Source organism: Sebastes umbrosus, chromosome 17, assembly GCF_015220745.1.
Source record: "Sebastes umbrosus isolate fSebUmb1 chromosome 17, fSebUmb1.pri, whole genome shotgun sequence".
NCBI classification, from domain to species: Eukaryota; Metazoa; Chordata; class Actinopteri; order Perciformes; family Sebastidae; genus Sebastes; species Sebastes umbrosus.
Window position 1 is genome coordinate 25,307,330 of NC_051285.1, and position 27,365 is coordinate 25,334,694.

Here is a 27,365-nt window from a genome sequence, read left to right on the forward strand (position 1 = left end):
ATTTAGTTTTGAAGATTTATATATTTTTCTGTCTCTGTCTCTCTGTCTGTTTATGAATACTGAACATTAATTTGAAGCTATATCCAGCAGGTGACTATACATGTATTTATCATGCCAGGGTATATATTGTGACCACGCCCTTACACTCTCATTATACCCAAGTGACAACGTAATCGTGCTCTGTCTTTCCGTCCGTCTTTCTGTCCGTTTGCGTGTCACACTTTCGTTTCCGGAGCAGAACTTCGGAACTTCAAATTTGATATGATGGTTGACAGTGTGGTCTAGTTTTTTTTTTTTACATCAATTTTGATAATAACAAGTTAGATTTTGCTCAATAGACTAATTCCATTAGCCCCAAAAGGGCAAAGCCTTTGGCCCTACTTTAGTGGGGGTCAAGCAGTGAGCGGGGGTATGTGCCATGCTCACTTTTGCCATGTTACTGTAGGGTTGGTGTAAGCCACCCTACCCAGGTATGCACTGTATGTACTGTAGGTTTACTGTATATATATATATACACACACACCACCTTGGCAGCTCTACTGGAGGTTTCAGTAAACATCTGGCAAATTCATTATAGCTCACCAATGGAAGACAACTGGGATCCTCATGACAGCATGTTTTACAGCAGTGCAGTTGTGCCACCTAGTGGACACACTCAAAAAAAACTGAGGCGATAATAGACAGAATACACTACCTACTTATTTACTTAATTGTTGTTAAATAAAAATACATTTACATTTTCCTAGAGCATGGACAACATACAGAGTTTTGAGAGACATCCAGAGTAGATCCACTGAAATGGGTGGTGAAAGTGGAATTATGAATTGGATTTCCAGCAACTGTTACAGTAAATACAGAGAGAAGAGAATCTCAATCTTTAACTCCATTATGTGCATATGTTTTGATCCAGCCGGAGGCCCCTCTGGTCCTCATTAGGAGGCAGCAGCTGCATGCTGGCTGGGACATTCATAGATGTAGAGGTTAATCTGATGATCCTCAATATGGATACTTGGGTAAATTCAGCTTATTCTGCCTCGGGTTTATGGAGTATACTGACCTTGGGGGGTCCTGTAGAACAAACTGGACACATGGAGGTGGATGGTTGAAAGAAAGACGAGTGATTTGGAAATTCTGGTGTCAGCAAAAAAATTGGGGCTGGGCGTATCTATTGCCTCTACATGGCTCTCAACATGACGATGGCTGAGCCAGCAGCTCACAGCTAATGGTGCTAACAGTGCAAACAATGGCAACAATGCTGACAGAGCTAACAGTGTTAACCTGAGGGGGAACGCTTACGTAACGATGCCGTCTGTCGGGATGACGTTATCAGCTGTAACCGCCGTATGAGCGCAGTGCAGACCGATAGCTAGCCAGTGGGACACACTCAGATGCACTAAAAGTAAAGAACATATATTGCCAAGAAATGAAAGTCAATTGTTACTTCCATTTCAAACTCAGCGCCCAGCAGCAAAGCTACGCTTCCGCCATTTTGGACTGAAAGCGACTACCGGACACCAGTAAAACGTCCACCTAAAAAGTGCAATACAAAAGTAAAATTTCTATTCTATTATCAGATTCTACTGAAATGGCCCGTGTTGAACAATAAAATATTGTAAATATAATACGCGTTTTCAGTCCGAAATGGCGGCAGTGGAGTTTCGTCTCTTTGCTAAAAGGCACGTACGGCCGTCCGGCTATGTAAACAAAGCACAGAGAAGCTCAGACTACAACATACACACAGACGGAGAGCGACTTCATTCTCTGCTCAGGTAGACATCACTCTTCTATATCTTTACATAGCAAATAGTTGTTTGCTGCTATATTAATGTTCTGGATGTGGTATACCTTTTCTATTGTTTCTTTAACTGTAGCATATATTTTAGAATTTAATGGAAAAATACTCCTTTACTTTTGTGATGATGGTGAGTTGGCTCATTCACTGTTTCTGGTGGCCTGTTACAGTAATTGGATGTATTCAGCAAAAACAGTTGGGTTCACTGTAATGAAGCAAAATGAAAACATCTCTTCATGAATTAACCTCCAGTGAAAATTACTAAAAAAATGTACTTCAAAATGTTTAGATGTCTAGACAGACAGACAGACAGATACTGGAACAGGAGAGAGTTGGAAGGAGGGGACTACTCAGTAACAGTTTTATTAGCAAATTTATTGTAAAATGAAAAACATTTCCTTTAAGAAAATATAAGTACGTACTTTTCAAGTACCGGTTATCTGCACAGTGCCTCTGAATCGGAGGTAATATTGTTATAACACTGACACAGGCAGGCAAAAAGTTCAGTAAAAATGCCTGGTGTTTCCACGTTTCCTGTTGGGGGGGTTTTTCCTTATCGGAATTGAGGGTCTAAGTATAGAAGGTGTTGTATGCTGTAAAGACCTTTGAGGCAAATTTGTGAATTGTGAATTTGGGCTATATACAAATAAAATCTACTTGATTACTTGGGTGAGCAGACAAGCATTTTTAAAAAAGAAATTTGATTGTCTAAGTTTTCTCTGCAACTGTCATCTGTGTGTGGCTCTAAAGTGACAAAAATGGATCTTTCCAAGACAACATCCAACATCCTGTTGTCAACACTAGTACATTTTAACTTAACTTCAAGTATTTACAGTTAAATCATTGTCTTGGTTGCTTTTGTCCTCATTTTTTCAGTTCAATCGGGGGCTCAGCTGGAGGACCCTGCTGTGGTGGAGGATCCCCTGCAACACACACACACACACAAACATGTTTAAATCATATGAAAATAAAGTACGGAGCACTCATTAGAACAATATGGAAACTAAGTGACCAGGTATAGGTATACACACTAGTTGGTGCAGGATCAGACCACGTTAGGATGGAACCAGCTCATGTCTGCTAAGGCGATGCCAACTAAGTTTCCCTGTTGGTGCAGCTGCCTCACACACCAATTAACAATCCAACAGAATGGAGAGAATGAGGCCAACTCAGATTCAAACTAGACAGACAATGTTGTCTTTATCAAGTTCGTCCCATTTAACTCTCAAAACTAGACTGCCATTGTGTTGCTGGGACATGTGTGCAGATGAGGAGAATTTGTTCTTAACTGCATAAGGAGGAGTGATATTTTGTAGTAAGTGAGTTGAATAGAGGACTATTGTTCAGGAAGGGCATGTGTGTCACTGACATTAACAAGCAAACACAATGGTGAGGACTTAATCATGTGCCATCCACACAGAACTCCTGCACAATAATATCAAATGAAACATTCTCAGCATATGTTGATTTTAGCATGTAACCAAAGAGAGAGTTGTTCTGTTTGAGCCATGGTTGTATAGAGAATAAAAGGACAGTAACTATTAATTTACGGTACCTTCACCCAATTGCGCAGCTGCCCTCCTGTCTTCAACAATGTAGGCGGAAGACACGAGGAAGAACAGTCCACCCAGGGCCCCAACAAATGGGCAGATCAGGAGGCTGTACTTCAGACTGCGGAAGTTCCAATCGTGATTGGCAGGTTTAGATTTGCGTACAGCATCAGAGATCTACTGGCACAGGTATGAAGACGGCATTAATCCTCAATGATACACAGAAAAAGTGGTTTGCTCAAACTTGCAGAGAATGAAATTGCAGTTAAAAGGAAGTTGTCTGTGTGAAAATTGAGCAGATTCTCACCGCTCCGACGAGGTAAGGACTCCCAGCGTCACCCAGTAGATGCAAGACTGAAATCTGGATAGCCTCGGCCGAGGACCTTCTGGTTGGTTTGACAATATACTGAAGTAAAAAAGTAACACAAAACAAATAGTTGGCTTCAAGTTTCAGCAGGCGGTTTCATATTTTTATTTTCACACACACCATTCAAACTCACCAGCAGTATATCAGCAATGACAGCCCAGTTCAGTGATATCAACATTTCCCCAAAGAATATGAATACCTGAAATGAGACATTCAAGACAAAGAGTAAGCGACTCATCAATTGATAAATTAATTAATTATTCAATGATCACTTTTTGACAAAACAGCTTGAATTTTGATTTTCCCCCTTAAAATGTCTCTTCTTGTACACTTTTTGCCATTACCACATATTCTCCTCTGACCCCATGGTCGTGCCTTTAAAACCTCTAATGGGAGGTGCACATGGAGGCATCCTGATGAGATGCACGGACCACCTGAACTGGCCACTTTCAACACGAATGAGCAGCGGCTATACTCCGAGCTCCCTCTGGGTGTCTGAGCGCCTCACCTGACCATCCCCAAACAGCCCTGTAAGGGTAAAGAGCTGTTCCACGGCCAGGACAGAATCTGCACTGCTGGAATAAACTTTCTGGGGAGGCTAAGCATTGTGATACCCCAAACTTTGGAGCACATCCTCAAGTCCTCTTTTAAAAAAAAAAAAAATGGGAACCACCAACCACGTCTGTCACTCCAGCAGAACGATAAGGTAAGGGATCACCAAAATTATTTATTTTGAGGGAGGCATAAGTGTGTGTACCAAATTTTATAGCAATCCACCCAATAGTTGTCAAGACATCTCACTAAAAACCAAAAAATGTGAACCTCATGATGGCTATAGGTAAAGTCAGGGGATCATTAAAGTCAGTAGGAGTCTGTACAAAATTGCCAATCCATCTAATAGTTGATGAGATATTTTAGTCGGGACTAATGTAATGGACTGACATCTCTAGAGCCATAATCATTCTAGACGATTGTCTCTTACATAGCTGGCAGCAATGCTTTTTGATGCCACAAAGATGGTGATAAAGAGGCAGGGAGCCGATCCCAACAGGCCCACTGCGCAGATGATTGGGTCCGCATTTGGGACCTTGTCCCGTAACCATCTGGATAAACCACTGCCAAGACTCCCTCCCAGAATGCCCGTCACCACCGTCACAGCACCAAAGATGTAACTGTACAGGGAGCAGAGGCAGACAGCATTGTTAAAACTCTGTAGCAATTTTGAAGGAAATGAGGTAGATGAAGAGTGATGCTGCACCTGTCTAGTTCGATTCCCTGATTGACTCGAGCTCTGGACAAAAAAGTAGGCATCCAGAAAGCCAGGGCTCCGGTGAGGAAGGCTGTACACGTCACTCCCAATGTTGACCACACGTAACTTTTACTAGGGTCGGAGTAATAAAACAAGCAGATTAGTAAATATTAATTAAAACTCATATTTCTGTAAACTAGGGACAAATGCAAACTATCACATTATTAATTAGAGCCTGACCAATAAAACAAAATGTTTTTTGTATGTGTTTATGCAAAAAAATGAATATCATCAACATCTGTATTGGTCTAAAAAAATCCAGTATTAGCAATGCTATAGTATAGAGTAGTTTCCATGTCCTACTTTTTCAGAAGATACTTGATGTCATCCAGGTAGGAGCTCTCCCCTGTAACTCCCTTTCCCTGGGTTTCTGCAGCACCTCTGGGTGGGTTAGGGCATAAGAAGACCAGCAAGACGAGTCCCACTACACCCAAGATGGGAGTGATCTGATAACACAGAAAACACTTGTAATATCTATCACTCTGTGTCTATAAATACCCAGCTAACATTTACATGACATGTTAATGAAAATGTTCTCACCCTGAGAGCCCAGCGCCAGTCTCCTGTGAGAGTAGCAACCCCTGCCCCCATTATGTATCCAAGACCACTGAAAACACACAGAATGTAAAACCATTAGAGTGATCATGATTGACTCATGCCTATGTGGCTTATAGCGACTGATAACACCTATTTAATAGCCTGACAACAGTCTAACCGGCTGTAATGTCCCAGCCAAACTGTATTTGTTGTACCATACAAGTGCCACGAGATGGCAGTAGCTACATTTGAAGTATGCATTATAGACACTACTGACAATCCCAGTAACTATTTGTCCACATTTTAGCACATTGACCATACACAGTCCAGCCATAGGTTTCAACCTAGTCTTGTTTGTAAATGAAATGCTGGTCAAATGACCCTCAAATCTCAAATGCTGGAGTTTCCCACCAGAAAGGAATGCCCCATTAACGACGTGTCTGAACAATTCATGCTTTCAATTTCATTCCTTCACCACAGTACGTGATTTTTAGTTAATGGATTAAAACGAACAAGAGATAAAAACACACAGTCGTGGACTTACAAACCTTCCGACAGGGATAAAGATGTAGAAGATACAGATCATTTTGCTCCGTTGACTACCAACAAAGAGGTCACCAATGATAGTGGGAGCAATGGTGGAGTAGCTGGCCTCTCCTATCCCGACCATGCCTCGCAACAGTATCAGAAGCCAGAAGTACTAAAGAAATCAAACAGCATATAAACAGTACAATGAGATATAATCCCAAATACCACAAAGATCCTCTCAGTTTAAAATAAGACATTCTTATTTATTGTACTTAATGTTGAGGTCCATGTTGCCCACTAAACAAATTTATAAAACATGTTTGACAATTACTGTGTTGACTCCTGTAATATTTACATCTATTAACATGAGTTTTGCATGTTTGTAGTCCTAAGGATACATTTCCTGGACCACAAACGTCCCATCTAATACTCGTTGCACATTCATTTGAGAAGTATATTAAAAGCATGATGAGGTGACGTGACACTAGCAGCAGGAAGTGGCTTCTTGTTGCTTCTTGTTTCTTGTAAAGTGTATGTGAACACATCTATTGCTCACTTACCGACTCTGTGACAAAAGAGCTGCCGGCAGCCGTCACAAGCCACACACACAAACCGCCAATCATGATGTATTTCCGGTTGTAGCGATCCCCGAGGTAACCGAAGAGAGGGGCCAAAAGCAGGAAACTGCAGATGAAAACTGTGAGTGGATTAAAAATAGTTAATTCATTCTTCACTATGTGACAAGTTGACTCTTTGACTCACTCAAGAAAACCCACAATAAAATGCAGAACATGTGTGTGTGTAATTTTGTCTTGCAATAACCACCAGTGCTCTGCAATTCACTTGCAGCACATGTTGCATATCTTCATCTGAAGTAATGCAGGGTAAAATGGGGACCTTCAAAATACTGTATATGTGTGTGTGTGTGTGTGTGTGTGTGTCCGTGGGTGTGTGTGTTTTGTGCATCATCGTACCTGTTTGTATAAGTGCAGCCATACTGTCACTTATATCAAAGAATTTCTGAATGTTGAGAAGGACACCTATATGACAATGAAAACAATTCACATGTAAGCCCACCGAATCAGAAGCAGTAAATAGTGTTTGTTGAAAGGCAGCGTTGTGCAAACAAGAGGTCATCTAACCTGCTATTGTGTACCGCTCTGTGTAGTTGAGCAAGTTGATGTAGCAAAGCACGGCTACAGCTATATTGGCGCGTCTAGGTGATAAGGCTGGTCTCTCCTGTTGCTCTTCTGCCTTTGGTGTAAGCGATGAAAGGCTGTTCACAAAAGAGCCATAAGCGAGACCAGAGCCGGATCCCAGACTCCACCGAGGAACCGGCTTGTCCTTTGGCTCCATGGTGAGCGGCTCTTCACTTCACCTGGAGATGGAGAGTGTGTGACTTAGTTCCAGAGAAATCATTTTACCCTCTGTATCCTCACCAAAGATGATAATGTTGCGGCATGTTCACAGTAGTTTGGAAACAAGACAACTCAATAAAGCTCAGTGACAGGACTGAATTATTATTCTGTTTAGAGCGGGGGAAATACACTTTTTCAAGTGGAGACAAAGTACAGCTAAAGTCTGATTACATCACAGAACAATCAGTGACTGTCTGTATGCTATTATACAGTAATCAACCTAATGGCACATGGTGAGAAGTGTGATGCATTTCCTACAGTATGTGTTGCTTTTTAAGCCCTGTGCCTCACAAGTAATGTAGTTTAGGGGTGAATAGTTAATGTGGTTTATGGAAACACTTTAGAAATAGTCCTTAGGACATAATTACACAACTGTGTAGTATAAAGCATTGCAACTATGTCAAAGTGTCAGAGAAAGGAGGAAGAAGGGTTTTCGGTAAAGTTTTTTTTTACAGTTCTTACAACACCATAGAACAGATGAGTTTAGAGTTCATCATATAGTTAAGGAAAATGGCAAAACTATGAGTGTACTATGTACAATACTAACAAATATTGTCAAGTTAAAAACTGTATAAAAGCATGTATAGGTGAGATCATAAAGTACCAAGATAGGAAATGTAAAAGACATAATATTGTAAATAAAAGCATTTTAGTAGGTAATTCCAAATGTAATGTGAAAAGCCCTGATGCATTGTGCCCCGGTCAGAGCAGTATCAACAATGAAACTATTGTGCATAGACAACATACAGTATGGAATACAGTTGCACTCAAAGTGTTTGGCTACAGGAACCTATGACCTGGCTCTTTTGTTTTTATCAAACCCACTAATACCGTTAATGTATTCAGTTAGTGTCTACAGTTATAACCCTTCAGATGTTACAAAACAAAAAATGTACTCTCACTGTAAATACACATTTAGAAAAAAGCAGACTCACCTACTTGTTGATGATGTCTGGTTTATGTTATTTTCTCAGTTCATTCCATACTTGCAGTTGTCAGAGGATGGTGTGGTTCCCAGTGTCCCTCTGAGGCTCGAAGAAGTTAACAGAGGCCTCAGCTCTAACATGCCTCCAGACTTATTAAGTTAGTGGAGGGACCAGCCCACTCTGGGTTGGTCATATGCTTTCACACAGATCCTCACTGTGATGCAATGCTGTAAACAAGCCAGATAGTTCCATTCATCTCTTGACTTACTTTCACCTTTTTTTTTATTCTCTCCTGGAGTATAAGCAGGAAATAAAACAATAATGTAACTTAACATGATACCGGCATAACTGGTTTAACAGCTTTATACACACAACAGAAAAACAAAAGGGTTGATAGTGCATGTGGGTGTCTGGTGGTCAGATGAATGTGCTATGATTTAGTGGTTAGTTGGTTTCTGTTGTTGAAGCAGGAATTGTTCATATTTTTTGATTTTGAAATAGAGATATTGCCTCTGATACATTTTGGTATGTCAGTCCAAATATTTGTCTAATTGGGGAACGGTAATCTCTATTACATGTAGAATCAGGAAACGACACAATATTTTGGTACTGGAAGCGTTCTGCTTTCCGTTTGTTGTCCAAGTAGAATTGACCAATCATGTTCGAGCAGGCTTTGGTTTGAATAAAGCGGTTGTAATCAAAGTTAATTCCCTAATTGCATGGAGGGTGGGACATTTGGGGCATCCCCTCCAAGAGCCAAGAAAACTGCTACCTTCTTATTGTTTTTCCTCATGTCTCAGCAAAGCTGCGGTCTGAAACCCGTACAGCTGTTTAATTGGTGACACTGCTCTGGTCATTTGTGTTCTGTTTGGAATGGAGTGTGCAGATTCAAAGGTCTCGACCCAGGCAAATTAGATATTACAATCCTATATATAAAGATAATGTAGATGTATTAAAATGCTGAACAGCCTTCACTTTATAGCAGTCAAGTGAGGTTGTGACTGTCAAAAGATGGATCCTTAGTGCCTTCTCATCCATGGAAAATAACCTGTTTTCAGTTTGAATGTTCATCAGCACAGATGATGAAGTGATGTTAATCTGCTAGATGAAAGATGTATGTCTACATTAACATAAAAGGCACACAAACTGATCATTGTTCATTACTTATAGTTTATTTAAATTTTTTACTTGCATCCTCACAAGTTTAATATACCATTGGACTTCCTCCTTCACTCTCAAGTGAGATCATTTCTCACCTTCCGATGAAGAAGTAACCAGTGAACCTAAATTTAACATGGCAGTTCTACTGTGAGGGATGATGAGAAAAATGTGTGAGCAACAAAAATTTAAATTACCCAAACAATTATTGTGTATTAAATGACACTAGGCATTATCTTTTATTTATTTGCATTGTCTGCTCTTCCAAAACTGTATGTTTTCATAAGTATTGTGATGATTTTTCCAAATTATTATTATTATTATTATTTGTAGAAGCAGTAGGCTACTGGTGGTAATAGTAAGTACAACCAAAGTAAATTTTGTTATCATTTTGTTGAGGGCTGTTAGGATCACGTCAGTTGTTGCCATCCAGTGTCTACGGTGAGCATTACAGTCAACACCAAGATCCAATATTGACAATGTAAATGACAGACAAAACATCATCAATGGTCCAACCTTCTTTAATATTCTCCTGTTCTGCAGAGAAAGGATCGAAAGGATCCACATTTTCTATCTCAATGAGGTATATTTTGTAACTGAATGGTCTTTGAGAACAGAGGACTCAGGTGTCTAACCTGACAAGACACCTCATCTCACTCATTTTTATGTATGATTTTTATATAGATACGTTACATGGATAGGAAATGTTAATTTAAACAGAACCCAGTATGACCGCCACACCCGCCAAGTGTGAAGTTTTACTTGCATCCTCACAAGTTTAATATACCATTGGACTTCCTCCTTCACTCTCAAGTGAGATCGTTTCTCACCTTCTGATGAAGAAGTAACCAGTGATACTAAGTTTAACATGGCAGTTCTACTGTGAGGGATGATGAGAAAAATGTGTGAGCAACAAAAATTTAAATTACCCGAACAATTATTGTGTATTAAATGACACTAGGCATTATCTTTTATTTATTTGCATTGTCTGCTCTTCCAAAACTGTATGTTTTCATAAGTATTGTGGTGATTTTTCCAAATTATTATTATTATTTGTAGAAGCAGTAGGCTACTGGTGGTAATAGTAAGTACAACCAAAGTCAATTTTGTTATCATTTTGTTGAGGGCTGTTAGGATCACGTCAGTTGTTGCCATCCAGTGTCTATGGTGAACATTACAGTCAACACCAAGATCCAATATTGACAATGTAAATGACAGACAAAACATCATCAAAGGTCCAACCTTCTTTAATCTTCTCCTGTTCTGCAGAGAAAGGATCGAAAGGATCCACATTTTCTATCTCAATGAGGTATATTTTGTAACTGAATGGTCTTTGAGAACAGAGGACTCAGGTGTCTAACCTGACAAGACACCTCACCTCACTCATTTTTATGTATGATTTTTATATAGATACGCTACATGGATAGGAAATGTTAATTTAAACAGAACCCAGTATGACCACCACACCCGCCAAGTGTGAAGTCGATCGGATGAATGGACATACACATACAGTATATACATACATGCATGCAAACATGCAAGTGATCATCTGGCAAATCCATTTCAACTCACCAATCAAAGACAACTGGGATCCTCATGATAGCATGTTTTACAGTGCAGCTGTGCCATCTAGTGGACACACTAAAAAAAAAAAAAAAAAAACTGTAGAGATAATAGAATACACTTTCTACTAATTTACTTATGCAGTTTTGAATCATTTCTAGAGTAGATCCACTGAAATGGGTGGTGAAATTGGAATTATGAGATGGATTTCCAGTAACTGTTACAGTAAATACAGAGAGAAGAGAACTTCATTATGTGCATATGTTGTGATCCGACCGGAGGCCCCTCTGGTCCTCATTAGGAGGCAGCAGCTGCATGCTGGCTGGGACATTCATAGACGAAGAGGTTAATCTGATGATCCTCAATATGGATACTTGGGCAAATTCATCTTATTCTGCCTCGGGTTTATGTAGTAGACTGAGCTGAGGGACGGGGGGGGGGTCTGTAGAACAAACTGGCCACGTGTGTGTGGATGGTTGTCAGCAAGATTCAGGATAATCATTAAAGGTTCTCTATACAATGTCCAGATCATTAATATATCATCAAACAACTATTGTCTATGTAAAGATATAGAGGAGTAATGTCTACCTGAGCAGAGAATAAAGTCACTCTCCCTCTATATGTGTTGTGTCATTTGCACATTTACTACCTCAATTATTTTTTATTAAAAAAACAAAACATTGTACCTTGCACACTTTGCTAATGGTATGTTATTGCACCCTTGCTGATGTATAAAGTGGGTTAATCTATCTTTATATATATTTAAATATTTTATGCTAGTTGTAGTAGTCGGGTATATTTAGTGTATTCCAATATTTTTTATATTTTGTATTCCATGGATATTAACTTCAAATATTTACAGATAAATGAAGTGCACGGTTGCTTTTGTCCAGCTTTACGGACTTCCCCCGTTGCTCAGTTCCATTGGGGGCTCAGATGCAGGACGCTGCTGTGGTGGGAGATCTCCTGGTAACACACACACACACACACACACACACACACACACACACACACACACAAACACATTTGAAAATAATGTACGGCACATTCATTAGAATGTCTCTATCAAGTTTGACCCATCTCACTCTCAAAACTAGACTGCCAGTGTGTTACTGGAGCATGTGTGCAGATTAGGAGAGTTTGTTCTTAACTGCATAGGGAGGAGTGATATTTTGAAGTACACTGGACAAAAATATAAAACGCAACACTTTTGTTTTGTCTCACATTTTTCTATGCACACAAAAGGCTAATTTCTCTCAAATTTTGTGCACAAGTGTGTTTGAATCTGGGACAGTGAGGACTTCTCCTTTCTCCAAGAGACAATCCATCCACCTATTACACAGGTGTGCCTTGGGCTGGCCACAATAAAAGACCACTCTAAAATGTGCGTTTTTATCACACAGCACAACGCCACAGATGACGCAAGTTTTGAGGGAGCGTGCCATTGGCGTAGTGACTGCAGGCATGTCCACCAGAGTCGTTGCCCGTTAATTGAATGTTCATTCCACTACTATGAGCCGTAATGCCGTTTCCGAGAATAAGGCAGTATACCCAGCCGGCCCCACAACCACAGACACGTGTAACAACGCCAGCCGAGGACCTCCACATCCATGGCTTCATACATGGCTATATTTTAGAGTGTCCTTCTGTTGTGATCAGCCCAAGTGCCTTGGAAAGTTACAAAAAATCTTGATATACCACACTTATCAGGTGGATGGATTGTCTTGGCAAAGGAGAAGGCCTAACCAACATGGATTTGAACAAATTTGTGAAAAAATAATTGAGTTATTCAGAGAGTTGTTCTGTTTGAGCCATGGTTGTACTGTATCACCGTTTATAGAGGATAAAAGAACAGTAACTAGTCATTTACGGTACCTATAACCAATTGCGCAGCTGCCTTCCTGTCTTCAATAATGTAGGCGGAAGTCATGAGGAAGAACAGTCCACCCAGGACCGCAACAAATGGGCAGACCAGGAGGCTGTACATCAGACTGCGGAAGCTCCAGTCGTAAGTTGCAGGTTTAGAGTTACGTACAGCATCAGAGATCTGCTGGCACAGATGCGAAGACAGCATTAATCCCCTATGATACCCAGAAAAAATTAGTTTACTCAAGCTTGCAGAGATACTATTGATGAAATAGCACAGTTAAAAGGATGTTGACTATGGGAAAATTGAACTATTTCTCACCGCTCCTACTATGTAAGGACTCACAGCATCACGCAGTAGATGACAGATTGTTGTCTGGAAACCCACAGCTGAGGACCTTCTGGTTGGTATGATAACAGACTGAAATAATAAAAAAAAAAAGTAACACAAAACAACAAATTGGCTTCAAGTTTTAGCAGACGGTTTCATATTTGTATTTTCACACATTCAAACTCACCAGCAGTATATCCATCATGACAGACCAGTTCAGCATAAACAATGTTTCACTAAAGAATATGAATACCTGCAACGAGACATTCGAGACTCATCAGTTTGACGAATTAATTCATTATTCAATAATCAATTAATGAATAAATAGCTTTTACCCCTTAAAATGTCTCTTGTTCTACACTTTTTGACATTACCACCTATTCTTTATGAGCTTGTTATGACATTTTGTTGGAGCTGTAATGCCTATACTGAGTGACATGTCCACTTTAAAGGAAATTATTTTAGATTTCTTGTGCACCATGTTATCTACATGAGGTCTAGCTAAAGAAGACAATGTTGTCCTCTGAGTAGAGGACAACTCTGTAACAAGACTAACTGGAATAAGTTACATTTGATATTGACTTGACACAGTAGGCAGGTTTGATTACAAATATATAGTAATATACAATACCATATTTATTACCTTAGAATGTACTTTGAGGTATATGCCACAGACAGCATGCTAATATGTTCACAGTGATAACGCTAACATGCTGATGTTTAGCAGGTATAATGTTTATCATTTCCACCATCTAAGGTTAGTGTGTTAGCATGCTAATATTAGTTAATTACCAAACACAAAGGCACACAATTGTGGCTGATGGGAATGTAAATAGTTTTTGCAGGAATTTGGTCATAAACCAAAGTATTGCACAAATCAAAAAGTCGATGTGATGATGGCACTAGATGATAAATTAAGGGATTACCAAAGTTATTTATTTTGAGGGGGCATGAGTGTGTGTAAAAAACTTCACAGCAATCCACCAAAAAGGTGAACCTCATGATGGCGCCAGAGGTAAAGTCAGGGGAACATCAAAGTCAGTAAGAGTCTGTACAAAATTCTCAATCCATCCAATAGTTGTTGAGATATATTAGTCTGGACTGTAATGGACTAAGAGTAGGGGTTTCTGGCACAATTTCACCTAGAAGGGAAAAAGTCTGAAGAGGTCAAAACTCCAGGAACACTTTATTAAAAAAATAAAATAAAGTTGTTCTTTATGCTACAAGTATAAAAAACATTATTTAGCCAGTGGACACCAGCAAAGACAGATGTTTTTCTCTTACATAAGTGGCAGGAATGCTTGCTGATGCCGTAACGATGGAGATATAGATGCAGAGAGCTGATGCCAACAGGCCCACTGCGCAGATGATTGGGTATGCCTTTGGGACCTTGTCCCCAAACCATCTGGATAAACCACTGCCAAGACTCCCTCCCAGAGCGCCCGCCACCATCATCACAGCACCAAAGATGTAACTGTACAGGGAGCAGAGGCAGACAGCATTGTTAAAACTCCGTAGCAATTTTGAAGGAAATGAGGTAGATGAAGGGTGATGCTGCACCTGTCTATGGGGTTGCAGAGCTCTTTGACACACGGCAGATGGAGTCTGTGATTGATCCGAGCTCTGGACAGAAAAGTAGGCATCCAGAAAGCCAGGGCTCCGGAGAGGGAGGCTGTAGCCGTCACTCCCAATGTTGACCACACATAACTTTTACTAGGGTCAGAAAAACCAAACAAGGTAAATATTACTCAAAATCCATATTTCTGTAAACTTTAGGGACTAATGCAAAGTATCACAATATCAACATGGGAGTGGGCAAATATGCAAAGGCTATAGTATTAATCCAGTATTACAGTAATTTACATGTCCTACTTTTTCATAAGATACTTGATGTCATCCAGGTAGGAGCTCTCCCCTGTAACTCCCTCTCCCTGGGTTTCTGCAGCACCTCTGGGTGGGTTAGGGCATAAGAAGACCAGCAAGACGATTCCCACTACACCCAAAATGGGAGTGATCTGATAACACAGAAAACACTTGTAATATCTATCACTCTGTGTCTATAAATACCCAGCTAACATTTACATGACTGTTAATGAAAATGTTCTCACCCTGAGAGCCCAGCGCCAGTCTCCTGTGAGAGTAGCAACCCCTGCCCCTATTATGTATCCAAGACCACTGAAAACACACAGAATGGTAAAACCATTAGAGTGATCATGAGGACATAAACAAGCTTAACATAGCTACACCTGTCCTGTGGTATTTACAGAAAAAAAGTAATATATTTGCATGTTGATTTTATTTTAGATTTTATTTTACTACTGTTTAAAGGACCATGATTTGGACTGTAGTTGATTTGCAAAAAAATCACATTACACTAACTGTCTGACATTTCTCAGCCTATTTCAAATGACCTTCAAATATCAAATACTGGAGTTTCCCACCAGCAGAGAATGCACCATTCATGACGTGGTTTCACGTCAATTGCATTCCTACACAACAGCACATGATTTTTAGTTAATGGATTAAAAAATGCAAAAGAAGAGAGATAAAAACACACAGTTATGGACTTTCTAACCATCCGACAGGGCCAAAGATGTAGAAGACACAGACAACTTTGCTCCGTTGAGCCCCAACAAAGAGGTCACTAATGATAGTGGGACCAATGGTGGTGCAGCTGGCCTCTCCTATCCCGACCATGCCTCGCAACAGCATCAGCAGCCAGAAGTACTAAAGAAATCCAACAGCATATAAACAGTTCAACAAGATTTAATCCCAAATAAGATCCTCTCACAGTTTAACATATGCAATTCTTACAGCCAAGAACAGTATAATGGTCAGGTCGACACTGTCTCTCCCCCCTCTCTCAATATTTGCACTATCTTTATATCATGTTTATAGCTTATTTGTAATTTGTAAATTGTACATTTTTATTATTTTATTCTAACGTTTTTATCTATTCTTTTGTTTTTATCTATTCTTTTGTTATTATACAGTTTGTCTCGCACCAATAATGCCAAAGAAAATTCCTAGTGTATACCTCTTACACCTGGCAATAAACACCATTCTGATTCTGATTCTGATTCTGATTGTACACTAAACTAATTTGCATAAATGTTTCACAATTCTTTTGTTGACTCGTGTAATATTTACTTAAGCATCTATTTGCTGTCTATGAGCTTTGCATGTTTGTAGTCTTAAGGATACATTCCTCGGACCACAAGCATCCCATCTAATACTCCTTACACTGACATTCAGGGGCATTCCTATTTGAGGAGTAAATGCATGATGAGGTCAAATGACAGAGGATGAAAAACTACTAGCAGTGAGAGTTGCTTCTTGTTTCTTTTAAAGTGTGTGTGAACACATCTATTGCTCACTTACCGACTCTGTGACAAAAGAGCTGCCGACTGCAGTCACAAGCCACACACACAAACTGCCAATCATGATGTATTTCCGGTTGTAGCGATCCCTGAGGTAACCGAAGAGAGGGTCCAAAAGCAGGACACTGCAGGTGAAAACTGTGAGTGCATTAAAAAGAGTTAATTCCTTCTTCACAATGTGACAAATTGACTCTTTGACTCACTCAAGAAAACCCACTCGTGAACGTTTTCATAGTTGTAAGAAGTACTGCAGGGTAAAATGCAGACCTTCAAGGCATGTGTGTTGTGCATCATCATACCTGTTTGTATAAGTGCAGCGATACTGTCACTTATATCAAAGAATTTTTGAATGTTGGGAAGGACACCTTTATGACAATGAAAACAATTCACATGTAAGCCCACCGAATCAGAAGTACAGAAGCAGTAAATAGTGTTTGTTGATAGGCAGCGTTGTGCAAACAAGAGGTCATCTAACCTGATATTGTGTACCGCTCTGTGTAGTTCAGCAAGTTGATGTAGCAAAGCACGGCTACAGATATATTGGCGCGTCTAGGTGATAAAGCTGGTCTCTCCTGTTCTTCTGCCTTTGGTGTAAGTGATGAAAAGCTCTTCACAGAAGAGCCATTATTTAGACCAGAGCCGGATCCCAGACTCCACCGAGGACCTGGCCTGTCCTTTGGCTCCATGGTGAGCGGCTCTTCAATCATCTGGAAATGGAGAGTGTGTGACTTAGTTACAGAGAAATCCTCTACCCTCTGTATCCTCACCAAAGATGATTATGTTTTCCTGTAAAAAAAAAAAAAATGTCAGTTATTTTACACTTCTTACAACACCATAAAACAGTAGATGAGTCCAGAGCTCCTTTAAGGAAAATAGGCAAAACTATTGGTGTACTATGAACAATCCTAACGAGTTAAAATCTACTGTATAAAAGCATGCATAGGCCAGATCATAAAATAACAGTAGAGGAAATGTAAAAGACATAATAAACATTTAGACAAAAACAGACTCACCTACTTGTTGATGATGTCTCGTTTATGTTATTTCCTCAGTTCATTCCATACTTGCAGTTAGTGGAGGGACCAGCCCACTCTGGGTTTGTCCTATGCAAACAAACCAAATATGTTCTTCTTGTTTTAGCGTAATGGTAAATAACATTACAGTATGCTAATGGCCTGGTGGGTTTTAACAGCTTTACACAGCAGAAGGACAAAAGGGCTCATGGTGCATGAGGGTGTCAGGTGCTCAGCTATTGACGAATGTGTTATGACTTTCATCAGTGGTTGCAGATCTGTCTAATTGAGGAACGGATGATCTTCAAAGTCTAAGAAGTGTGTATCCTAAAATACATTTGAATTTTCTAATAGCATGGAGGATGGGACATTTTAATTTGGACGTCCCCTTAGAGCAGTGATTCTCAAAGTGGGGACCGTGGCATTCTGGCAGGGGGTCCGCAAAATCATTAGTCATTAAAAAGTGCATATCTACAGATGGGGACAATTTGCGCCAATAAAACAAGCATATTGTGTCCATTACTCCCACCCATATTAGCTTTGGGCCAATGACTCTGATATGATGTGACACACAGCAATAAGTTCATTACTTATAAGTTTAAGCACTTGCTTAAAGTCCGCTTGATCTTAACATGATTCAAAATTAGATGTGTTTCTGTTTATCACTATGAAACAGGTCTGAAGTATTTGATTGAAAGGTTTTAGAATACAATGATCAAAAGAATACGATTCCAATGGCAATTATACTCTGTTACGATTATGAGGGGGTCCTTGGAAAAGGTTCTCCCCTATAAGGGGTCCCTGGCCGAAAAAAGCTTCAGAACCCCTGCCTTAGAGAACCAAGAAAACTACTACCTTCTTGTTGTTTTTCCTCATGTCTCAGCAAAACTGCTGTCTGAAACCCGTACAGCTTTGGTGACACCGCTCTGGTAATTTCTGTTCTGTTTGATATTAAATTCCTATATGTAAAAATTATGTAGGTGTATTAAAACCTCCCAATAGCCTTCATTTCATTGCAGTCAAGTGAAGCGATCCTTAGTATCTTCTCATCCATGATAAATAAATGTTTTCAGTTTGAATGTTCAGATGATGAAAGATTTCCGCCTTCATGTTTTTATGCACAAGATTTTATAGTCGGCCAACATTCCTACAAAAGGAATTACCCTTTAGCATAGCCACAGGGTTCAACCGTCAGCTAGTTCAGTGGCTTTCTAGGCTTATAGATCAAACATAACAAAGTCTGTTATGTTTGTGAATATACACTAAAGAAAACATCCTTATTAATATTATATTTCGTTTCAGCCAATAGATCCCACTAAATGTTACACACTTGTCCTTTAAAACTGAACCAAAAGATTGCACCTGTTGTTAATGTTGTAAGAAAACGCGTTATTATTGTGTTAAATAACCAATGATGGTTTCCCCCATTATTGGTATTGTTATTAGTAGTTGTAAAGTAGCCTACTGTTATGGTCAGTACAACCAAAGTCAATTTTGTTATCATTTTGTTGAAGACTGTTGGGCTGTCAATAGTTGTCGCCATCGAGTGTCCACTGTGAGCATTACAGTCAACACTAAGATCCAATTTCAAACCGGTTTGATGAAGCTGAACATTTTCAGTGTTCATGTATGACTATAGCGGCAGAGTGAGTCTCATCAGTGCTAAGTAAGTGACAAAATGTCATCCAGTATTTGAGTAATCTTGCATATATCTAGATGCAACATTCCTACATTAATAATTTGACATTAGTCCATCTATTTGCCTGTGTGGGGATAGTCCAGCTGGAACATTGAGGCTGATCAGAGAGCAATGCTACCTAAAGGAGTAAGAAAATAAAGACTGGTAAACCTATCTTCAGTTCAATATATAGGTAATATGAAATATAGGGGGAGAAATTGAAAATAAGAAATAATGACCAGATTAAAGATAGGAAATTGTAGTTTTAACAGCACACTGCACATTTATTTTATTTATTTATTTATTTTTATTATTTTATTTTATTTTATTTTATTCTATTTTATTTTATTTTATTTTATTTTATTTTATTTTATTTTATTTTATTTTATTTTATTTTATTTTATTCTATTCTATTCTATTTTCTTTTATTTCTTTTATTTATTTTTATTTTATTTTATTTTATGTATTATTATTATTATTTATTTATTTTATTTATTTTATTTATTTTATTTATTTTATTTATTTTCATTTTATTTTATTTTATTTTATTCTATTCTATTCTATACTATTCTATTTTATTTTATTTTATTTAATTTTATTTAATTTTATTTATTTTTATTTTATTTTATTTTATTCTATTCTATTCTATTCTATTTTATTTTATTTTATTTATTTATTTATTTTTATTTTATTTTATGTATTATTTTATTTATTTTATTTTATTTTATTTTATTTTATTTTATTTTATTTTTTTTATTTTATTTTATTCTTTGTGAGGAATACGATTGCTGCAACAAATCTGAGAGCAGATTGAAATCGAATAAAATATCCAGAAGATGTAGAATACCAACGAAGACGAAGCAGCAGCAGCAGCAGGACACTGCACATTTATTTAATTTTATTTAATTGTATTTAATTTTTATTAATTAATTTTTTATTTTATTTTATTTTATTCTTTGTGAGGGAATACGATTGCTGCAACAAATCTGAGAGCAGATTGAAATCGAATAAAACATCCAGAAGATGGCAGTAATGCATCAGTCAGGATGCCGGGCTGCTGTAGAATACCAACGAAGAAGCAGCATCAGAAGCAGCAGCAGCAGCAGCAGGAGGAGCAGAAGAAGAATGAGGAGAATACTAAACGGAAAATAGAGCAGCACGAAGAACAACAGTTTAGTGAAACGATAAACTAACACCGTTACCTCTAAAGATTACCATTCAACACAGCTGCATTATATTTAGTAAACTATGACAGAGCCCCAGTCAGCGCTGTTACTCAGGAGACAGCTGGCAGGTAATGTAAACCTTAATGTGAGCTAACTGATGCTAACTGCTAGCCGTTAGCTGTGATTCAAACGATGCTGCCTCGATGTGTTTACATCTCTTTAACCACCATAACACGCGCTGTTTGGCATTTATCAGTCATGATGTTTAGTGTTTATGTGTTCAACGGGATGTTATTTACTATATGTATTTAAACAACTAAGTAGCTTTTCACTAGATGACCCAATTCCCCTGCTAACCACTGCTAACGTTACAGCTGTATGCTAAAGTTAGCTGCTGTCACTGTTGTTAGCTTCACAAGCTAATGTTAAATCAATTCAATTCAATTTGCTTCATTTTTATTGCACAATTTAAGATTATACAACATCACAAAAAAAAAAAAAAAAGAATAATATACAGTGCTAGAAGAGGCAAAAAAACACTGGGCTTATCTGAAGCCTCCACCTAGAGATTAATATAAAGAAATAATATGACTACAAAATAGTGATAACAAACAATCAGGACAATATATATATGAAATAACAACAATAGCAATACAGTAAATATATCAAAATAGATAAGTGTGGAAGTGTATGGTTAGTGTTTGTGAGGAGGATATGGATTTAGATATCTATAAAGACTTCTGGGCAATCGTAACCAAACCAACTTTATTGGCATGACTGCCAGGTGAACAATATTGCCAAAACGTCAATTCAATAATAAATAAAAATTACAAAAAGAACAAAATAAAAACAAAAACATATAAACACATATATATATATATATATATATATATATATATATACAATTCATTGTATACAAGTCAAACAGTATAAAAACGTTAGAATAAAATAAGAGTAAAAAAATATATATTTTTTTACCAATATACAATATACAAAATAAACTATAAACAAAAATAAACATGATATAAACAGATAGTGCAAATACAACATATATACAATTCATTAAGCAAATTACAATATATAGATATTTAAAAAGAACATGCATGTAAATGGAAGAAAACAGTAAAGAAGTAATTCATGTTTTTTGTGTCAATAAAACAAACAAACAAATAAATAACAATTAATAACAATATATTGCAATATCAAAGTATAAATGTAAAAAACAGCAAAAAAACATGATCTCTAACGTTATTCGCTATTTTTAATAGAGTCAGCTGCGAATTTAATTTGTTTATCCATAAGCAGTGTTTAACTCATGTCATGTTTTGGGGTTTTGTAGTACATTAGTGTTATATTTCCAGGTTTGGGGGTAAGATTGTGTTTTCCATAAGCAGGGACATAATGTACTCCTTTTTTAGTTTTCCAGATATTCTCAACATAGTGATGAGTAATTGACCTGGACCTGAATATTTTTGAGTGGGATTTCATTGAAATGAGATTACTAACCTAATGTCAGATTTCAATTTTAAATTGCCTTCTTACTTGGATCTGTTGCAGAGCCTGTTTAAAGAAAAAATTAAATGAACAAATTTTCCTTGACAAATACTGTCCTTTATTATAGACATACACTTATAATAGAATCTGAAGTCTAAAGTGGCATTGAAACTAATTTAAGTATGTAAACAACGTAGTGGTGTAATCAAGTAATAACCTAACAAGTGTCAGACTTCACTTGTAACACAGGCAGCTATTTTGAAACGTGACTTTAAATTAACATGCACAAAGGTAATAGAATAGTATAAAGTAATACATATCTAAAAAGCAGTCATTGAGCACATACTGTACCTCTTCTGGCAGCTGCGAATTTAATTTTCTTTCCATAAGCAGTGTTGAACTCACAACAGCAGTCATGTTTTGGGGTTTGTAGTACGTGAGTGTTACATTTCCAGGTTTGGGGATAAGATTGTATTTTCCATAAGCAGGGACATAATGTACTCCTTTTTAGTTTTCCAGATATTCTCAACATAGTGATGAGTAATTGACCTGGACCTGAATATTTTTGAGTGGGATTTGATTGAAATGAGATTACTAACCTAATGTCAGAAATCTTAAATTGCCTTCATACTTGGATCTGTTGCAGAGCCTGTTTAAAAAAAATTAAATGCTGACAAATACTGTCCTTTATTACAGACATACATTTATAATAGAATCTTAATTCTTTATAAATGGCCACATATACCGGCATTATCTGCATCCTCGACTTATTGTATAACATTCAACTCAAATTAGTAGTAATATTTAAGATGTCATGGTAACTAACAGATCAAATGGGACCAAAACCACAACCTACTTTGGTAGAGGTGCAAAACAACCCACAGGATTTCCAACTATTACATCAGAGTGACCGTCACACTTCCACCCTCAGCATTTTGTCTGAATCCACCAAAAACTGACCACACAAGATTTCTGATTTTGGTCAGAAATTGAATCAGTATTCTATATAAGTGATGGTGGTATTTGAGTCTATAAATGTTCTATAATTAATAAGTAAATAATGCAAGTTGAAATTATGTGTGTGCAGTATACTGTACATCTGGAGAATTGCTGTGTGACCCAGTGAGTGAATATGAGTTGGGTGGTGTGTGGTTTCAGCAACATTCTGCTTCATATTCAACCCCCAAGCAAGGCCTCCTAAGACAAGGGTTATGTTGTCTCCTCAGCAGTCTTTAGAAAAGCAATATCAGTTTACTTGCCATATTGTAGCTACTATGATACAAGCTAATGGTGATCTGACTTATGTATTTGTTTCTCTATCTAGAGCTGAACAAAAACCCAGTGGAAGGATTCTCAGCAGGTCTGATCGAGGATAGTGATCTCTACAGATGGGAAGTCCTCATCATCGGGCCTCCAGACACACTGTAGTAAGTATCACTGTCTTATGCTACATGGGATATATAGTAGGAGAGATGTGCTCTGAACAACTCTTATTGCCTCTATTGCTTTGGATGCTTTGAAACTTGTACAATATTCACCTATATATTGATTTTTGTCTTTGATCTTTTTTTATTCACAGTGAAGGTGGTGTGTTTAAAGCTCATCTGACATTTCCCAAAGACTACCCTCTCAGGCCACCTAAAATGAAATTTATCACAGATATTTGGCACCCTAATGGTAAGTACCGGTTCAGCACACTGAACGATATTTGCCTTTGTTTGTAGTAAGAAATGTTTAGGATTTTCCCTTTTGTGATATGCGTTAATACCAAGGAATGTTTACATGCAATTTATTAAACGGGAGGTCAACTTAAAGCTCATTCCATGCCCAGTCATTGCATTTGTTCATAATCTTGAGCTGCCTTTTTTAAAGTAAAGAAACAGTCAGAGGATTACTTTTCTGTAGCAAGGTCAGTAAGAGTCTACCAGAGTCAACTTCAAACAGTTATAACAGATTATTGAATAGAGTTGGGCGATATATTAAAATTTTCCAACTGGCCATCGCCAGCCCAATAACTGGTGATAGCTGATAGGTTCGCACAGGCCTTATTTGTGTTAGGACTTCAAAACTGCTGTTCACTCACTGTTGCCGAGCTATTTAATAGAACTTGAGTAGCTTTGCAAGGAAGAATGGGGAGTAATTGGACTGTCCAGATGTGCAACACTGATAGACTTGTCCACATACTGTAGACTCAAGGCTTGAACTGCTACCAAAGGTGCCTCTGCTAAATAGTGGATCAAATGTGGAGGCAGGTATTTTTCAGAGGCTCTGTCTTCAAACAAAGTCATTAATCGGTTTGGTAGCTGATGGTCTAAATGTCATATGTAAATGAGTATTAGAAACATCAGTATACCACAGGAATAGCGAAAGCTTTTTCTGCTTCATTAATTGTATTCTACATGTTTTTTTCTCCCAGTTGACAAGAATGGAGATGTATGTATTTCAATTTTGCACGAGCCTGGGGAGGACAAGTACGGCTATGAGAAACCAGAGGAGCGCTGGCTGCCTATCCACACTGTGGAAACCATCATGATTAGTGTTATCTCTATGCTGGCTGACCCAAATGGCGACTCACCAGCCAATGTGGATGCAGCAGTGAGTTTACTTTAAAAATATATATATTAGAAATGGTATGAATGTGTTCTCTATTCAAAACAAAATGATAAATTAATGAATTATTCATTTGTTATATTCTTTATAATTATAGCAAATCTAATGAATAAATTAAAGATTGAGATATACAATGCACTAAAATGATGAATTGCCTTTATCTTTTTTTTTCCCCCTGCAGAAAGAGTGGAGGGAGGACAGATACGGCGCATTCAAAAGGAAAGTTGCCCGTTGTGTACGAAAAAGCCAAGAGACTGCGTTTGAGTGATATTTAGCAAGGATCTAGCTTCATGTTTTCAGGGCAAGTATTCTTGACTTTAACCTTTGAAAACCTTTGATTCACGAATCACAACTCACTTCAGCAGTTCAGAAATGGCTGCAGGTTGCACCAGGTCAATTTAAGTCAAAAGGTCTTGTTGAAACGTACCTCCACTACAAATTGGCATTATTATGTAGTTTTTTCGGCATCTTTTTGATCTGTGTATTACAATTAAATCACAGCACAATCCGTTTGTTTTTGATTCATACCGCAGTAGCGACGTGTGGCTTCCTAGATACAGCAGCAACAGTGGTTATTTCTTCAATGGTTGATGGCGGAAATGACGGAAAGAAAAGTTGTTGGTATCTATGGTTACAAGCTCCTTCTCCTCTCCGGTGCGTCTAGCACGAATGAACACAAATGATATCGTCGGTCTATCTTGCGCGAGTAAAGCAAGGTGAAAATTCTCTTCGCTCTTGGTCCGAACACAGCATTACACTGTCTCTTCTGACCCCATGGTGCAACTCAACAAGGGTTAAACTGTCTAGATTAAAAGTAACAATGTGTATACCGTTTTTACCTTAACTTTGAATTACACACACATCCAGCTGGTCTAACATGCTCCATATCTTTTGCTACCCTTTTGGTAATTTAATATTTGTGCCTGTTGTTGATGTTATGAGATTGCTCTTGCCGCTTCCCTAACAATTGTTTCCTGTTATTTCTTATGTGCTCTCCATCAGGTCTCCAATTGAAAATCAACATGGCACTGTTTCCTGCACTCTTCCACCCTGTCGCCAGGCTTGTCCTCCTTTTATTTTGGCAGGAACAGACTGGCTACCGTAGGCTGCAATAGAACATAACAGAGACTACCAAGGCTGACAGGAAACCGCCAAGCAAGTGCCAACTCAAAAAAAAACAACACAAAAAAAACCCAGAAGATGATAAAACATTTTTCAAGTCTATGAACTGCTTCAACATTCAGGAAGATATTGTAAAGACATGTATATAGCACAGACTAAACCGGATAATATATAAGCTCCCTTTCCATCCATCAAGACACTTAGACCAAATGAATAGCGCTGGTTCAGATAGATTTATTTTTGTCCATTTTCCCTCTCTCGACTCCAGCATGCATTAGTTCTCTTTAGTCTGAACAGGTCTTAAATAGAAAGAGAATTATGACGCTGTCGGAGGAATGTCACCCATGAAGAGCTTGATTGATTCAAGCGAGAGATGAATGACGTGACTGATGAAGGGAATACCGCCATATTAGAATACGCAGCTGTTCTTGTGGGTTCTTTAACTCTCTCAGAACTGAACATCCTATGTGCACCTGAATGATTTTGTTTTCTTTATCCGTTATAAGTCTTACCATCCTGCTCCGTTGACTCAAGGAAGGCAACACACCCCTTCATTTTTGTGCATGCTAAATTCTGTTTATCTTTTTTCAAAAGTGCCTCCTAATAAAATGCTTGGCCACTTCACCCTGCATTGAACAAGTGTTAAAGAAATACTGAGAAATTGTGTACCACCTATGTGTGAATTTATTTAATAGCCAGTACACAGGACATCTGTATAATTAGGGTATTGGTAACAATTTGATGTAGCAATAACTCCCCTAGTATGAAGTGTACACATGTTAATTTTTGATATCCTGATACAATTTGAGGTACTCTTCTCCAATATTCTGTTATTTTATCAGCCTCTCTTTTCCTTGTCTGTGTTGTCCTCGGTAGGAATTGTTATGCATGCTTTATTGTAACTTTGTTCCGTTTTTTTTTTTTTTTTTTTGCTGAATGTTTCTGGGATTTTGTTTGCGAGTGTTTGTGTATACAGTATGTGTGCCCATTTTCTTCAGTCGCTCTTTCCCCCCCGATCCACAATCTCACCGTTATTCTGCTCACTGAACTATTGCAGTTCTGCCTAATGTACAAAGACAAAATACTGATGTATATTTTTCATGTTAAGAAAACCTGTCACCTGTAGTGAGTTCTTCTAAAATATGACTTTTTTTCAATATTTACTTGTGTATTTAATTCAGGTGTGTTTTGGACACAACATGAACAGAAACCTTTTCATGTACACAAAGTGTACTTCAAACTAAATCTTCACTAAATACTGCAGATATTTAGACAATTAATACAACATTTCATGAGTTTAAACTTTACTGCCATCTGTTTTCTCAGCAAGATCACTTTGGGTATGATATTCTGGTAACACTGTATAATAACCATTTATAAATGGTAAATTGATAGTTAATTAAACACATTAATAGTTATTTTACTGTTAACAAACAATGACAATAATGTCAACTAATTCTTAGAAATGCTTTAGTTTGTGTTATTTTAGCATTAATTTATGTAATATGAAATAATTAGTTTATAAATTCTATGTTGTATCATAGCTGATCAGAGACG

The 27,365-nt window shown here is 37.9% G+C and overlaps 3 protein-coding genes across 3 annotated transcripts; 1 reads left to right on the forward strand and 2 right to left on the reverse strand.

Annotated features, from left to right (window-relative positions):
* Positions 1–2,146: 2,146 nt before the first annotated feature.
* Positions 2,147–8,570, reverse strand: LOC119476367 (protein spinster homolog 3-like). The gene is made up of 13 exons (XM_037749807.1): positions 8,437–8,570; positions 7,226–7,461; positions 7,058–7,123; positions 6,644–6,780; positions 6,104–6,255; positions 5,559–5,625; positions 5,322–5,464; positions 4,968–5,090; positions 4,692–4,881; positions 3,843–3,908; positions 3,650–3,748; positions 3,348–3,519; positions 2,147–2,715 (listed from the first exon to the last, which is right to left on the reverse strand). Exons 2-13 carry the CDS (start codon positions 7,437–7,439, stop codon positions 2,657–2,659), a joined length of 1,488 nt encoding a protein of 495 aa, XP_037605735.1. The 5' UTR covers positions 7,440–7,461; positions 8,437–8,570; the 3' UTR covers positions 2,147–2,656.
* A 3,473-nt stretch (positions 8,571–12,043) lies between these two features.
* LOC119476030 (protein spinster homolog 3-like) lies at positions 12,044–17,507 on the reverse strand. The gene is made up of 12 exons (XM_037749206.1): positions 17,201–17,507; positions 17,025–17,090; positions 16,727–16,863; positions 15,921–16,072; positions 15,454–15,520; positions 15,218–15,360; positions 14,906–15,058; positions 14,630–14,819; positions 13,533–13,598; positions 13,337–13,435; positions 13,024–13,195; positions 12,044–12,114 (listed from the first exon to the last, which is right to left on the reverse strand). Exons 1-12 carry the CDS (start codon positions 17,430–17,432, stop codon positions 12,044–12,046), a joined length of 1,548 nt encoding a protein of 515 aa, XP_037605134.1. The 5' UTR covers positions 17,433–17,507.
* A 2,969-nt stretch (positions 17,508–20,476) lies between these two features.
* Positions 20,477–26,967, forward strand: ube2g1a (ubiquitin-conjugating enzyme E2G 1a (UBC7 homolog, yeast)). Its single transcript, XM_037749225.1, has 6 exons — positions 20,477–20,710; positions 23,401–23,503; positions 23,656–23,753; positions 24,493–24,671; positions 24,868–24,987; positions 25,689–26,967. Exons 1-5 carry the CDS (start codon positions 20,665–20,667, stop codon positions 24,952–24,954), a joined length of 513 nt encoding a protein of 170 aa, XP_037605153.1. The 5' UTR covers positions 20,477–20,664; the 3' UTR covers positions 24,955–24,987; positions 25,689–26,967.
* The last annotated feature ends 398 nt before the right edge of the window (positions 26,968–27,365 follow it).